At 31.9% G+C, this 17,862-nt stretch overlaps 1 protein-coding gene across 1 annotated transcript in view; it reads left to right on the top strand.

Moving 5' to 3' along the window:
- The window catches only part of LOC134694151 (putative uncharacterized protein DDB_G0291608), a 36,860-nt gene continuing 18,998 nt past the window's right edge, over window positions 1-17,862 (top strand). Inside the window, exons 1-5 of the mRNA XM_063555149.1 lie at window positions 1-361; window positions 6,384-6,476; window positions 9,456-11,095; window positions 11,353-11,415; window positions 11,997-12,111. Coding sequence (XP_063411219.1) covers window positions 9,466-11,095; window positions 11,353-11,415; window positions 11,997-12,111 — 1,808 coding nt within the window. The 5' untranslated portion in view covers window positions 1-361; window positions 6,384-6,476; window positions 9,456-9,465. The remainder of the gene's footprint in view (window positions 362-6,383; window positions 6,477-9,455; window positions 11,096-11,352; window positions 11,416-11,996; window positions 12,112-17,862) is intronic.

Genomic DNA, 17,862 nt, shown 5'->3' with positions numbered 1-17,862 from the left:
CTTATTGCAATCAACATCTTTGATCATCTTTGAGAACGTCCATTTTTACTTTCGCACCTGGCTGTTCTATTTAATTGTCCTCACCACGCCTCCCTGTCAAATGTGTTCTTTTAATTTTAGGCCCGACCTTGCTTTCTTTGCAATTTAACCATAAGTACTTCGAAAATACTTCTTAAAAGTGTTTGGCTTTAAACGAGTTCCAAAGAAAGCGTGTACAAATTTAAGCCAGCTAGAGAAATCATAGAAGTTCTAGTGATCAGAAGAGCTAATCAGTGTCACCTAAATGATTGAGTCTAGGTGTATAACAATAATAAACTTTTTGGAATTTAATATCTGCAGAAAAAGAAGTCTACAACTCATGGTAAGCATGTAGCTCAAATAAATATATATTTTAATTATAATGCATATTTCGTTATACGGGTTATTTTACACTGTACACAAATCCTTGCTGTACAGTACTATTCGTCTATTGAAGGGACTTGAAGTACTTCGACCAGTCGGCAAAGGTAGACGCTTGTGATAAATGTTTCTGTTGTACTGCGTAAAATTATGTTTTTGTCAGAGAAATTTAAACAACAAGTGATGGTGATAGGGGTCTTAGTTTATTTTGCAATCAGAAGTCAAAAGATTCGTCTGAGCAAGTCTTCAAACATCATATATATCATCATATACATGTCAAAACATACAGATATCTCGATTATCTCCCCCTTCTACAAAAATAGTTCAAAAAAATTTGGAAATGTGTTACAGTTGTTTTTACAAATAATTTTAGAAATTTAAAGAATTGAAAATGACTTTTTATAATATACTAACACAGAATGTTAAATATTACAAGTGTGACGGGATATTGCTTCTATTGGAAAAACTCTTTAGCTCAGTCGGTTAGCGCGCTGCCTTGTAACACAGAGGTCCAGGGTTCGAGTCCTGGTGGAGACAAGCAATTTTGCACTGAAATTCGTGCTCTCCGGTTACACAAGTATCATTTAATTTTATAACATGAATTTTTATTTTTGCAAAAAATTATCTCCCCTTAATATTTCATAAATACTTTGTAATGTACATGTAGTCCAAATAATTATGATGCCTTGAAAGGCTATTTTAATTTTTTTATACACCACAAAGAACATAAAATCTACTTACCAGATATAAAGAATGTAATTTCCAATAACTACAGTTGTTCCAAAGTATGGAAACTTCAGTGAGTAATCACGAGCACTAAATGTAATGTCTCTATATAAGTTTCATCACTATATACAGTTTAAATAAGGAATATATATATTAAATATGTATGTCTCCAATTTTCAAGAGTTAACCACCATTACTTCTTTTCCAAAATCTGAGGTGTGTCCAGAATCTGAGGTGTGTCCAGAATGACCAATAACTAAGAACTGACCATAAAGGTAAATAAGGTGTGACAATTAATTAACTAATGAGTTGGACAGGTAGATACTATTACTATGCTCAATGAAGTATGACTGACTAGAACTTTCATACACTTTAAAGTGTGAAGAGATAATAGACTATAAATCAAAAGATCAAATAATCCAAGTGAAGTAATCAAGTCTTATACATGTATCTATCTGGCATATAATAAAATGTAAAATTCTTATACATGAAATACATAAAAATATACTCTGTCACATTCTCACCCTTTCTATTTTTTGTGCAATATAGAAAGGTATCTGCTGTCACTGAAAAAACTTTCCACCCATTGATACTATTGGTCCGAGACCACAATTGTCGTCCCTTGAATTTCGTTGTTCACAAATATACATGTAGTCTCTAGTGTTGACAGTGGGTTACTTGCCATTAATTTTTATACCCCTTCCAAATTTATTTTTCCATGTTTAATACCTCAAATTGCAAGAAGGGGGGGGGGGGGAGGGGGGAATCACACTTTAAACAAATTTGGGTCCAGAATTTTGAAGGAAAGTAGTGATTTGGGCTAGCTGAAAAAAGCACTTCAGAAGCTGTCAAAAGATTTCAAGACACTCTAATCATAAAGTTGGCAATATTTTGAGCTAGAGCCAAGGAGTTTTCTATAATTTTGATATAATTTGGCCCAAAAGTGTACTTGTTATGCAATGTATACTTCTTTTAAGTCAAGGGTACATAATCTTCATTAAACTCAGGATTTGTAATTATAAGCTTAAAGTCATATGAAACCTCAAATTAAAAAAAAATCTGCAAATGTTTTTTTATAATTAAATGGATAGTTTTCATTATACAACTTCTGTACATATACTATTTTTCTGAGGAAAATTCTTTAATTTGTCCACATTTAGAAGAAGTTTACTTAAGAAATAATTCATGGGGGCTTGAATATATCGTGATTTTACCGCAGGTTGGCCCTTTATGACAAATATTTTACCCTGAGCGATAGCGAGGGGTAAAATATCGGCATAAAGGGACAACCCGTGGTAAAATTTAGATATATTCAAGCCCCCATGAATTATTTCGATTCTAATAGGACAAATACGGCATGTTTTTGGGATTGAAGCGCTCTAGGTAGAGGCTGATATTTGCCGTTCCCATAAATAAACGCACCATTCAATTGGCGTAAAAGAACGGAACAAACTGAATAAGTGACATGCTAAACTATTTACAATAATGTTTTTAGATAGTTTTGGGTGAATTTAATGATAATTTACTTATATGTCTTATATATTTAAAAAAAAATGGCTTATATCACATTTAAGCATCTTTTGTTTACATTTTCTAGTTGTGATGATTTTCGGTTTCACAAGCGTGTATTTTCCCGTAAAATGCTTATATTCTGATGTCGTTGTTCTATGACGTCGGGTAGCTAATTCATTAAAAAACATATGACGTGGGAGTACAATAGGAACAGCCCTATCAATATATTCATATTTTACCACGGGTGTGTACTCAAAGCGTTTGAAGGACGTCATGTTAGAATTATATTTAATTGCTTGCTTCCAGGAAGCAATTCGCCGACATATATTCCCTATGCATAGTGACCTGAGCGTGACCCTCCTCGTAAAAATCTGGTGATCGCAATACGGATGGATTTGTCATTAAAATAAACAATTATCTGATTATACACGTTAAACATGTGCTCAATACCCATGCTTTTTGTTATGTGTTTACTATAAGGTGACAATTGGTAAACTTCGGCTACAAAGCACAGCATTTAATGAGCAGCCATATTTGTTAAATTATATCAGACGAAAGAAAAAAAAATGATGATTATACGATATATTTGCGTAAAAAATGATAAAATCGTGCACAGAGGAATTAGTTTATGATATGTACATGCATAGGTTCAAGAACTGGATAAACATTATAAAAGGGACTTGAGGACTACAATGTAAAGGATAATTTGGTTATTTTATTGTGACTGTAAAGGTTTTAACAACTGAATATACGTTTACATAATAACTTAATTGATCTTTTAAGAAGATTTAAACTGGAATGTCTTGTGAAATATATTTGACATACAATGCTTAATTTAAATTCCTCCCTTAGAGGAACACAACTTTTATTGATTTAAATAGTTTAAAGATTTTTATCAAATGATCAATAAATATTTGTAAGTCTTACCCACAAGCACTTCTGTAGTAAAATAACGTCCGTATTGAGAGGTTTCTTACATGTATTTGTAGAAAAAATTAAGTCCATAAAAATGAGTTGTCAGTCTTTCCTTTATATGGTCTTACACAATGTACTGCTTATTTCATTACAAAGACATTGGACAGTTGCATTGTGTCTGTTGTAAACTAAAGATCTTGCATTGTGTCTGTTGTAAACTAAAGATCTTGCATTGTGTCTGTTGTAAACTAAAGATCTTAATAATTTGTTTGAGTAAGGGTACGGCTTTGAATATATAAAAAAAGAAGATGTGGTATGATTGCCAATGAGACAACTATCCACAAAAGACCAAAATGACACAGACATTAACAACTATAGGTCACTGTACAGCCTTCAACAATAAGCAAAGCCTAATACCGCATAGTCAGCTATAAAAGGCCCCGATGAGACAATGTAAAACAGTTTATGAAGTTTATCAAGCAATTTCTTTGACCAGGCAATCTTGAATGTACCTATTTACACTTGTATGCAAATGTGTCCGCTAAAACGTTTATTACAATCCTAAATTATCCTTAGTTTTTTTATGCAACCTGTGTTTGCATTTTGCTGCTTTAAGAAAGAAGATTTGTTTCGATTGACTATAAGTCTTTACAAGAACCAAATGACACAAAAACTATAATTAACAGTTATATGTTACTGTAAGGCCTTCAACAATGAGCAAATCCTTTACTACATAGTTATTTATTAAAGGCCCCAAAATGACAAATGTAAACAAAAAAAAGGCCTAATATATGTACAAAATAAATTAAAAAAAAAAACAAATATATTACACAGCATCAAACAACAACCACTGAATTACAGGCTCATGATTTTTTTGTACTGTTCACTTTTTATATGAATTTAAAAAAAAGGTTCAAATTAGTTCATGTAAAAATAGTTCATGTTGAAATGCAAATATTTCTTGAACTTCCATAAATTTGTGGTATACCTGTACCTAAACATTAGATAAATTAGATTGTCCAATTTATTTACTTTGTATTTTTGTTAAATGCTCAATTACATTCTTAAATTGATACCATTACACGATAATGATTATCTTAATTAAACAATTACATGTTAGGTGTATACAAACTACTCTACAGATGGGTTTATGATTTTGATCTTTATCAGTGGAATACACATTTAGATAATTCTTCTTTTATCTAGTTAATTGATTAAGTGTTTGTTACTTGATTTATCAGAGAAAGAGATATATACAGCTACATTGGTAAAGTTGGGGAAAAATGATCCTCATAAATGTAACTCTTATAGGTGTTTTTTTTTTACCTGTGTGCTAAAACTGCCCAATGACTGACTGTCCATCTGTCCACCCAAAACATGAAAGCTTGCAATGAAGGGGGATGATTTTATATTTTGTCTGCATCTTGTTATATAAATATTGAGTTTTAAAGAATAATCAAATTTTATATATGCCTTGTCACCACTTCCTGTTTTCTGATAGTTTAAAACACTCATTGTGCAAGGAATATTTTTGTCAAACTTTTTTTGTCTCCAATTGAAGTAGATGATTTTAATATTTGGTCTTGGTGATGATCGATACACACAAATTATACATGTATTCTCAATCAATTGTGGGAAAAGTTTAATTTCAAAAGTTCTAATCATAAAAACTGAAATTTAAAAGAGTGAAATTTAAAATAGTTTAAATATAAAAGTTGTAATCATAAAAATTGAAAATTAAAAATAGAATAAACCAAGAAGCTTTCAGTGCCACTGCTTTTATATATTGTAAAGATAAGAAAAAGTTCTCATAATCTGAATCGTAACTTTATTCCTATCTGTGTTAATGAAGTCCATTCATTCATACTTTAGAAATATTTATGTATTTAATCCAATCTTACATCATAACTTTTTATTGTCAGCTAAATTGTAAAGCCTATGAAGTATGTGCTTATATAAATATTTATCTTTGAATTATAGCAGGGTTTTATGAAAGTCATCAAGGTGTTATTTATAAAATGAAGAATTGCTCTTGGAGTTTTAAACATTTATTGAATATTTAAAATGTTTTAAATAATTATTGAAAAATATCTGAATTCGAAAGTTTTCCTTTTAAAAAGAAAAAAATCCAAATGTGTTTATAAATATCTATGCAAGCTTTCAGATCTTCTTTGCTTTGTTAATATTACAATGGAATCAAAGATGTATAGTAATATTATCAAACTTTCTAAAATAAACCAAGAGGTTGAACTTGAATTTGAGGTGGCAGCAGAACTACATGTTTTAGATCTATGTTACATTTTTTTTGTAACTACTAACATTTCATCATATTCAATTTATTTGATTCATATCTATATTTTATTGCCATGAATCTAAATAAAAGTGTCTTCCATTCTCAGTTTTATTAAGAGTGTTTAATGAACGAAATTTATTTTAATTTATTTCAACGATCGTTGATGTGGTATGAATTATATTAATTTTAGTGGATTTGTTTTCTCTAAAGATTTCCTTTTATGAAAGTATAGTTTTTATATTGTAAATATTTGAATTTAATGCCAAAAGTTGATGCATTTATGTTTCATCAGGTTTACATAGAGAAAACTACCATTTTATAAAAGTAAATGAAAGAAAAACAAAAGGTGTCTACATCTTCTAGTTTATGGCTTTCAGATGATATATTGATCCAAAGATTTTGAAATCTTTAGAATTATAATACTTTGTACTCAGGAGCATCAGGATCTTATCAGTCCCTCCTACCACACAACAATAGTAATAATAGCTAACTATTTACTACAAGTATTTTAATGACACCATATTATAATTCTTCACAGGTAAAAACTTGAATGGGCCACTGAACTTGAAGAACAACATTTAGATGGCAGTGGCAAGCTAACAGTAAACCATGAAGTAGTCACCTTAAACATGTAGGTATATATAACACCTGTTATTAACCTGATCATCAGATCAAGTAGTCTGATAAACTATTACTTATGTGGTATTGTATCATTTTAGTTAATCTGCCCTAACAGTGTGCATAAGCCATGTAAAAGTTTGTTTATACCTGTAGGGACTTTCTCAAAACATAATAAGATCAATGTAAATGGTTAAAGGAATAAATTATAAACCACTGGATCGAAATTTTTAACATTCCATATAAGTTCAAATTTATTATGTAAGTAAAAGTATTACTAGTAGTATATATTTTATTTTGTTCTATAATTTACATACATTGTACATGTATCTATATGCACTGAAACCTTTTACAATATTGTAGCAACAGGTTGTAGTACTACTAAAAATGTAGCTATTTGAGTTGGTTACTTCCAACATAAACTTAAGACACCCCAAGTAGTAAAAGTATCCATGTCTAAATGTTTGGTCATCTTAAAATTTAAATATTGAAACTGATAATGTAAAAAATAAATTGCTTTCTCCTGAATGCAAAGTATATATTAATAGCTTATTATCACCATGATGTCCTCTACTAGGGATTAGGATTATCTTTCATTATAACACATATAGTATAATTATCAGAAAGAAATTAATTCAATGAATTCATGAAATGAAATCTCTGAAAGTAAAAAAAACAAGATCTATGTCAAAAACACCTTAATATTCCTATGAATAAAGAGACATTACATGATAATTTTTACATGATTACATAATACAAATTATGCAAATACATGTAAGTATCTTATCATGTTTAGTTATAAAACATCAACTTTATGCATACATTCTTTGAAAAATATTTTCAATTTTATGTGAACTGAAAGATTCAGATGTCAGTGATAAATTTAAAACTTTAGGTCAAAGGTGAGTTTTTAAAATATATATACATTTAATTTCACTGGGACAGCGACCCCTTAAAATTTATAATGTACAAGACTAACTGAATCACTGCATTTGACTTAAATTGTTTGTTTATATCTGTCATAGACATACATGTAGATGTTACTTGTATTCGAATACAAAAATGTATAATGTTTGTGCCTTCAAGGAACAATTAAGCAATTAAATCTTAAATTTTCTTCAAAGACATCAAAATTTCAGGTCAAACACATGTTTGTCTAGAAATAATAAAATGTCACAATATACATTTTTGACATTATTTTGTCAATAGGAACCAGTGAGACATATGCTCTGATGTCACATCTTCTTTACAATGCATCATACAGTTTGATCAGGACTTTACAGTCTATCACACTGCTGCATGCATCTTATTTCAACTAATCCTCTCACAATTTTTATGACCAAACATATTTTATATTAGCAGATCACAGGTTAGGAGAATTTATACATGTTCAACATAGCAGTACAACACTTTTAAAACTGGGGAACAATACTTCAGGACCAAAATTCTATTCTGATATAGACTTATTCTGCTAATCAACAATTGTTTTTGAAAGTCTTGTCTTTTCATTGTTCTATAATACAAGGACTGTTTTTTTACACATTAAATTGAGTAGCCTGTTTCAAGTGATTGAAGTATCAATCACAAATTCTGAATAAAAAAGGTCCTATTATTATATATTCTGATGTGGACTTATCCTGCTAATCATTCACAGTTGTTTTGGTAGTCTTGTTTTTGCATTGTTCTATAATACAAGGACTGTTTTTACACCTTTAATTGAGTAGCCTGTTTTAAGTGATTGAAGTATCCATCACATTTATTTGTGTTTTAATATTCAGGTTTGCAATGGGAAATATTTGTCCATTCATTAAGATTAGACCCCCCTCATAGCAAACTTAAATACTGTATTGTGATAGAGGTAATGCACTATTGACGATAGTATCACCTGTGTTAAGGTCCTCGTAAAACATGGACAGATTAAATATTGATAAATCATAATTTATGATAAATCATAAATATTGTCACCTGAGCAGCCAGGTAAAACTATTTACTATGTATGAGGAAGAGTTATTGACCTTCATATATATAGATAGTTTCAAATCTGATTGTTTTATATAAAAATAGACGACGATTAATATTGGTAGAAAAATATTTCCTTCCTAGAGAAAAATAAATTTTGATTAAAAAAAAAGATCAGCTATACAAAGATCAACAAAATTGGTTTTTGTCATGAAATCAATTCTGGTCCAAAATATTTAAGAGTGTCATTATACTAGATGCACATGAACCTCATAGAGTGACCCAATGATACACACAACAACAGCTGTAGTGAATCACTGTCTTTGCTGTACTTGTTGAGATTTTAGTTTGAATGATATTTGATTATATTATTAATTCGTATATTTTAACAAATTTGATTCGTTTAGGGATAGTCACATGTTAAACTATATTTTCGAAGGTAGAGAGAAAACGGCGTATAGCAAAAAGCATATTGACCGGCAAAAAGCATATCGCACGGTTATTTTAGAATATATAAAAACCGATATAATCTGTGACGTCATGTAATGAATTTCAGGATATTGTTTAACGTTTTGAAACACATGATATTTGTGATCGATAATTTGACGAAAAAAATCTTCAAATACATAAGATGTCAAAAAAAAGTAAATAAAATAACAACTAATATTTTGTTATTGTCAAGGAGACAATGTAATATCTTTAAATTCCAACAAACCAAAATGACGATTTTGATACAAATATGGTCGGAAATTAATAATATAACAAATATAGCCTTTGTATGAGGTCAATACAGGATATATCGACCGAAAGAAGTATATCGACCTCGGACTTCGTCCTCAGTCAATATACTTCTTTCAGGTCAATATATCCTTGTATCGACTTCATACAAAGGCTATATTTGTATAATATCAACTTTAAATTTGTATCACACATGTATGCTATTCTCCATCAGGATAAGAATGATATGAATTTCATATAAGTTTGTTTTATGAAACAAAATGAACTTATTTTACATCTGTTTCTTTTATTTTAGAATATACAGAATGCAGTACCAGGGAAGTGTTCAGAACTTGTCTCGTCAAACGAGTCAACATTCACTATCTCAACCACAAAGTCATGATCACCAATATCAACAACAGTATTCATTAGGGAGACAGAGAGCAGGAGGTCAGCCGTCACCATACGTATCACGCCGAGGAGAGGATGACAGACGATCACATGACCAAGTCTATCGTGATGATAGAAATGCATCAAACAGTAGTAATTTGGGCAAAGTGGATAATTTATCTATGGAAAGAAATCAAAGACATCCTGAACAAAGTTCTTATCGCAATGAATCACTGCCTAGGCATACTGCTGGTGAACCACATCAGTCATATCCACACGGTCATTCAGGTGATCCAAGACAAAACCTGTCTTACGAATCAAGATCGTCAGAACAAAATGAAGGAGGTCGTGATAGGTATGATCCTAGAGTGGCAAGACATGCAAGTCAACGTTCTATGAATTATCCAGATTCACGTGAACAAGCAGGACATAACATGTCAAGAGAAAGTCACGATCCCAGTGTCGCACGACATGAAAGTCAGAGATCATTGAATTATACAGATCAACAGCATCACCAGTCTTCTCATGCATCTCATTCCCGTTTGCCAACAGAATCTCCATATATGTCAAGACGACAGGAACCATCTGCTAGAGGTTCACAAAGTCAGATGTCTCCAGCGCCTCAAAGACAACAAGAGTATTTCCCTAATGTATCAACTCATCAGACAATGCCAGCCACCACCTTGCAGAGAGATCCTCCGTCTCGACAGCCTCCATCACCTCATGATGCACAGGGTCAGGGTTCAAGGTCACAGCAAGATATTCCACCTTCACCTTATATGTCTAGACACCAAGGAGGTCCAGCAGATTCACCATATATGTCAAGACACCCAAGTCAAAGATCAGTTGGACAGAGGAGTGATATTCCTCAACAATCAAATGTTTCAAGACATGAAAGTCAAAGATCAGTTGGACAAAGGAGTGATATTCCTCAACAATCAAATGTTTCAAGACATGAAAGTCAAAGATCAGTAGTTTCCCCTCAGTCCCAACCACCTTATCATGTATATCATCAAGATGGTCATCAACCATCATCTGCTTCAAGCACATTAAGTCGTCAACCTCATTATCAGCAGGGACCACAACAAAATGAGGCTCCTTCAGCCACAAGCACATTACTTCGCCAATCACATCATCAGCAACCACCACATTTACATGAACCCCCTTCAGCTTCAAGCACATTAAGTCGGGACTATCAACAATCAGGAAAAGCTCACCAGTCTCAAATTCATGGAAGTCAAACTTCTGTAAGTAACAGGCCTGTTTTCACACAACAAGATAGTGGGCCTCCTCCCTCATATCAGACTTACAAACGACAACATTCCAGAGATCAGGACAATAGTGATACCATGCGTCGTGAACAAAGTTATCTTCAAAAGTCCATGAATGAGGACCAAAACAAAAACACTTCTCAAGTAACCAGATCTCAAAGCCAAGTATCTCATCACCGCTCAGGTGATCCTAGACTGACACCAAAGTTATCACGTAATGAAAGTGAAAGATCAGTGGCACGAAGTCAACATTCCAGAGCTAGCAGTCTTTCTAATTCACATCCAATTCCTGATGGTAAGTGAAAATACAAATATATTCAAGTATAAGATGTACAAAATGTACCTATAGCTAATAGATTAGCTGCAAATCAATATAAAATGTCATCATTTTACTTCCATCATCCATCTGCTTTATGTCTTAATAACTTTTTGAATATATCACCTAGACAGAACATTTGAGGTAAATTCATGCAAAATTAAATTAAAATATCCTGAAAAATCTTTGTACACATTTCTTCTTAATCTGTTATTTATAACTATTGTATATTTCAGCCAGGGCAACAGAAGCATCACATATAATTGACTTACTTGAAAAAGAGATAGTCTATCTCACAGGTTTGTAAACATTCAATTTTTACATTTTCTCAATTTGACATTTATACCTGTGTTAACTCAAACTAATAATGACCAAGGATATTCTAAATGTAAAAAAATGTAAATACATTTACAATAATGAAAGCACTGAAAAAAAAATGCATACAAAAAGGACTATCATATTCTGTGTGTGAAATTTTGTTCAACCAATTACAAAGAATTTGTTTAAAAAAATACCTGTAGAAACTAGTAAAGATAAACAATATTATATTTATACTAAGCTATATTTAAGTATTATGCAAGCAATGCATTTTCCTAGACAGTTCTTTGTTCGATACCTATTGTATGTACAGTAACAGATAGAAAAGTTAACTACATTGGATCCATCATCCTACAGGAAGATTTTTTTATGAAAGATGAAAATTACATGTCATATCATAACAATTGATCAACTTCAACCTTTCAAATATAAACTTGAACAATATTTATAATAACATTGAGCTGCACCATTTAGTCCACCTTGGAAAGATCTATAAAAAAATATTTAAACTTAGCAGTGTAATATGACACTGCATGTTCCAAAACCTTTGTTTATTTTTCAGGTGGTAGAGATAGACAAGGAGGACCAGTTGTAACTTTTCCACCTCACAGACAACAGCCAAACTTTAACTCAGAAGATATCACCACATGTATGAACTATCTGGCACAGATACCCAGGTAGGTTTCTATAGACTTGTGTGTATATATATATATATCAAACTAAACATCTGCTAATCTTTGATTTTCACATAACTATCTGGCACAGATTACAATATTAGTTGCAATTGGTTAACATAAACAGTAAAATCACAAAAATGCTGATCCCTGAGGAAAATCAAATGGCAAAATCAAAAGTTCAAACACATTAACAAATGGACAATACACTGGCAGACCTATTTGGAAAATCACCGCGATTTTTGTAAAATATTCGGTGTTTTTTGGCCAATCTCCGCGGAACGGATAATAAATAGAGGTTCATCGTAGATTTTCCGTTTTACAGAATATTTTGCGGTTCTCCGGAGATTTTCCGTGTCTCAGGGAATTATCCATTTGTCCGATAAAACGGGTGTGTATTGAGTCATTGATAGAACCAGTGATGCGTGAGCGACGGTTATTAAAAGGTCGGTTGTATAATCCGTAATGCGTGAGCGACGTTCAATCATTAATTGATCGTTGTGTTATCCGTTAAGTGTGAGGGACGGTTGTATTGAGGTACAGATTGTAATATATGTAGAAGTTTACAGAACTATCAATAATCGATTGAGATATACGGAATTTTCAAAAATTTATCACATAATGTTTCTGTAAATTTAGAGAGAAACAGATTATATATTTCTCGGGGTTAAAGGTTTACTTTTATGATTGAAAAATACATGTGTATGTCTGAGGCCGAAGATCATTTAAACTTCATTGGCAAATAGGAATTTTTAAAACGATCTTGATCACCTGCTATTCCATTAATCTTTCAGAATGAAATGCACATTTATACCTCTTGGGGTTGAAGGCATATATTAGCAACATTAACAATATGCTACGATGAGATAATGACAAGTTGCGAATTTTAGTCCGAATGTGTATGTATATGATCATATGGACATACATTCATCTTTATAATAAATCTGTTCATCTGTCATTTGTTTTATTAAATTACTTTTCAATTGTGGTATAAATACAATTTTATCATTGTGTAAGACGATTTGAGAATAATGCTTTCATCGTAAATACTTCAGAAATTATAATTGATTCAAGAACCGTTTATTGGAACAAAAATAAAATGAACGGCCTATAGGAATTTCTAACCTTAGTTGATATCAGGGGTCAATTGGTATAGCAGTATGTAACGTAATACAACGATCGTCGATGCATAATATGCATATGTATGTATATAGTATGCATGCAACTGGATTTCGACAACTCGTGGGTTGTCTTTTAGACAAAGAAGTTCCATTTTAAAGATATGAAAGTACGTCAATGCACGTCTTGTAAACTAATCTGTTACTTTTTGAAATATAAATAAGTTATATTTAAAAGATTGGATGGTTATTTCACACGTATTAAAGTTCTTCTGTCATCATTACTGTTTTTCAATTATTTTTTGAGAGTTCGATCTTAAAACTTAGTTCGTCCTGACATTTATGGAATATTTGCCACTGGAAGTTAAACAACCAACAATCAATCATCTTATTACAAAATTTAAAATATGCCTGAGCGATAATATTCTTTAAAATTTTAATGTGAAAGACAGTTTCTCCATTTATAAGAAGGCACTTCCAGGTCTAATTTTACGTGTATCTACATTCCGGGACTGAGATTTATTTACTATACTAGCAAAAAAAAAAGAAAAGAAAAGAAATGATGATACGTTTTTTTTTTAATAATTAAATAATTAACGTTAAAAATATATGTAATTAACTTGATCTAAAACTTGACCTCGCTCATGATAGAGAATGTTAAAAATCAATTGTGTCGACTGCACGGGATTTTCCAACGGCGGGAAATACCCTGTAACTATAAACACAGGTGATGTTATATACTGACCGATTGTGGAATGTCAATTCAGGGTTAAAGTGATGTGTAATGATTGACATTATTGTCCGCTTGAAAGTTGAGGCTCTAGTAGGTTCATTTCAATTGATAATCGAAAATCTAAAATCATTTTTTTTTCAAATCAACGATGAAGTTTTGGATATTATGGAAGGGATTTTTTTAAGGACAACGGAGGTACCTTAAAAGTCTATAGGAAAATATACAAATAAAATAATATAAAACAATTTCGAAGGTCACAACTTGTATCTTATCAATGATAAAGCGACTTCATCAGTATTAACAGTTATAAGATTGCAATCAGATGACTTTTAATTTTGTTTGTCACGGTTTCAGGACTGGGAGTGTATAAGATTACCTTATATTACATTGTATTTACAAATGTTTGTTTATATTGCTTGACCCTTATGGGTGTAATTTTGCAATAAAGATTAAAAATATATACTTAGGATGTTCCATTCTCAGCATTGTTTCTGGTCTGTCTGTTCGTTTGTTCGTTCGTCCGTCTGTCCCGCGTCAGGTTGAAGTTTTTGGTCGAGGTAGTGTTTGATGAAGTTGATATACAATCAATTTAAAACTTAGTACACATGTTCACAATGATATGATCTTTCTAAATTTAATGCCAAATTAGAATTACCTCATTCTGTCAGTCCACTCAGGGACTTTCTATACTAAGTAAAGAAAGTCCCTGGTCTGTTAAACATAGAAAATGTTAGTGCGGATTGGGCATCCGTGTATACTAGTGACACATTCTTTTTTTTAATTTATTAAACTTGTTCTCAGTGGCAGATCCAGATTTTTTTTATATATAAGGAGAGGGGAGACTAACTGATAATGTCATGAGAGGACCAGCTCCAATCATTCTCAAGTGATTCCCTACATAGTCAATATTTATTTTTCAACAAAGGGGGCGGACACCGTGTCATTCCCCCTTTATAGCCGACTGAGAAACTCAAAACAGTCAATGTCGTCAAAAACTTCTATGTGTTGTATAGCCAGTCATTGTGTCAGTGTAAAACTTCCATGTATATCAATCAATCAAATCAAGACTATTAAAAACTCCTATCAACGCCATTCCCCACTAAATCCGGCTCTGGTTCTATTAATTTCATTATTTCTTCAGCATACTAGTATCGGTAGCATGTGAGTATGGTAGCACTCCGTAGATAGGTCTGTAGTTTTGCATGTATGACACTAACAGTTGGTCTAACGTATTAGAAGGCCAGGGTTTGAAGGTCATTCAACATTCTGTGGGTCAATTGCAACTATATTTTCTGTGAAGTGCTACCTAAGCCGTGGCCAGGTGAACCCTACCCATTTTTTTCAAAGGATTTTCCAATAGCACATCGAAACACTTCCAGCATTCTATATTTTTTTCACCAAAAAATTGTACCTCAGCATAATACAGGTCAAGAGGTACATTTGTTTGAGGAGGGGGTTTCAATTACTGTTCTTAAGTTTAATTTCCTGTTACTACGAATTTTCGGGATTTTTTTTTTATCAGATTTGCCCTGTTGTCTTTTTTTTTAACTCCGTGTAAACCCTCACACGCGATGTTTACAAAATTATTTAATTGTTTCAAAAATTAAATTTGTTGTATTACCTCTTTTAACAAAATAATATTTAGTTAGCTTTATTTGCGCCTTTTCAAAGTCCAAGCATTGAACATTGCAAACACATATAGATATTTTCAAATGAATTAGAAAATATCTTCCCAAATCGACAGAACGTACACAGAGATATTTGCCACTGGTCTTTACCCAGTTAACGATTCACTCTTAAATGCATTTCTCAAAAAACGATGGGGAAACAGAAAAAACACAGACTATATCTTTTGGATAAACAGCCAGGGACATTTCCAGACATGAATATAACTGCATGGACCATCGCTTACAAGTTTTGTGACAGAACAGACTTACAACTTTACTATAGTACATGTACAGTGCTTAGAACTGTCTCATAATTTTACTCCAGTTTACATAGTGCATTCTTTTATGTTTTATGATAACAGAACTGTGTTTTATCAAGGTTTATCATAACTTGTATGGTTTTATGATAACTGATTTCTGAGGAATATGTTTAATAATGCAAACTTTATTTAAAGATACGTTTTTTTCCAATTGGCGCTAAAGAAAAGCACCATATGAATATTCATGAACCTACAACGATTGCTCAAAATCGTTATTTAAAAATCCTGTTTGTGAGATGTAGATTCATTTCAATACCGAAATTTCGTCTATATATTAAGTTTCACAAGTGTATAACACGGACAAGCTATCAGAAGGTACATTACTCCCATTTTGTTTTGGTGTGAACCATCGATGTTTACAGCAATATCAAAGAATAAGATGATGATGGTAGAAAGAACTATGGGCGTCATGTGGCAAATATTACATGCATATCGGACCATGAGTTGTCAATCTGTATGAAAAGATTTCCAATACAACCATATTATTGAGAAGGAATGTTTACATGCTATTCTCTCGTACTAGTATTACAGAGTTCTTGTGTTGTTCACCTTAGACAGACATCTTTTTAACGATGTTTAAAAAAAGACAGAACCAATTTAATGTCATATATCCCTATTTTTTAATATAACTATAAAATACCCCTATTTAGCGGACAAGCAGTTTATTCTTTTTTCTGTTATTGAATATTGAATACCAAGAAGGAAAATAAATCCCGAAATTAATTTGAAACTTTGATACTCAATAGTTTTCCAGCAAAATATTCACATCCCTTGGGGATAATTAGTGTTTGTCCAGTGGCATATATAACATGCATGTCGGAACAGGAAATTTGGCATAATGTACTTTCAGAACCATGTTCACATCATTGTACATTAGGCAGCAACCATTTGATTTTCGGGGGGGGGGGGGGGGGGGGGGGGTGTTTTTTTTCTGTACAAACTTTTTTTTTCGCCTGTGGCGAAAAACAAACTATTTTTTTCGCGGCAAGTCAAAAACAATTTTTTTCTTTCAATTTTAGCATTACATATAGTGGCAGCTGAAGGTGTAACAAGCAATTTATATAATTTTGAATTGCAACTATCTATAGTTCCGTAACTTTCTATCAAGGCGTATAAAAGAATGGTCGATAAGTGCGTATATTTTTGTTAAATCAATATTTCTTGTATGTTTCAAACTGTCCTTCACTTTTGAGAACGAGTACTTACATTTCCCCAAATTTACCCTTGGAAAAAATGTGAAAACAGATTTTTATTTTATCAAATCTTTTTTTTTTGGAATTATTTAGATTTTTATAAATAATATTCTTTACACCAGAAATGTAATTTATAAACAAGCTTATGCGTTTAGTAATGACTAGTATATTGGACACGCAAGACAGAGATTTATACTATACACCTGATAGTTCAAAATGGAAAGTTTCAAGTTATCGGTCGTATACACTGATCAATACCCTTAGAAGTGAAGCGATGCATGAACTTGCAAGTCCGACAGGAAATCGCTTGAATACCTGAACGTGTCACCTCACAATACATTTGGGAGTAATACCTTTAGCCATGCTGGTGATCAGACAAGGGAAGGTACGAATTTTATTACATAAAAGAATTATGAACAAATTAGATTTTCGAAAACAATTTTCACGGAACACTTATTTATGCTCATTTATGACTTTGAACTATGACTTTTTCACCAATTCCCATATAAACAGTTAAAAACGACAGACCTTGGTTACCACGGTATAGCTGACTTATATTAAACCAAATTTCAGAAATCCTTGTATTGTAGTTCCTGAGAAAAATTTTCAACTTGGCTATCATGTGTAAAATCAATCAAGTGTTCGGTAAACAGGAAGTTGTTGAGTGATTTATCTGAAAATGCGCATCAAGTTCCAAGTATAGCTGACTTATATTAAGCCTGA

This window comes from Mytilus trossulus, chromosome 13, assembly GCF_036588685.1.
Source record: "Mytilus trossulus isolate FHL-02 chromosome 13, PNRI_Mtr1.1.1.hap1, whole genome shotgun sequence".
Lineage (NCBI taxonomy): Eukaryota > Metazoa > Mollusca > Bivalvia > Mytilida > Mytilidae > Mytilus > Mytilus trossulus.
This window is presented reverse-complemented; position numbering and strand designations above follow the sequence as displayed.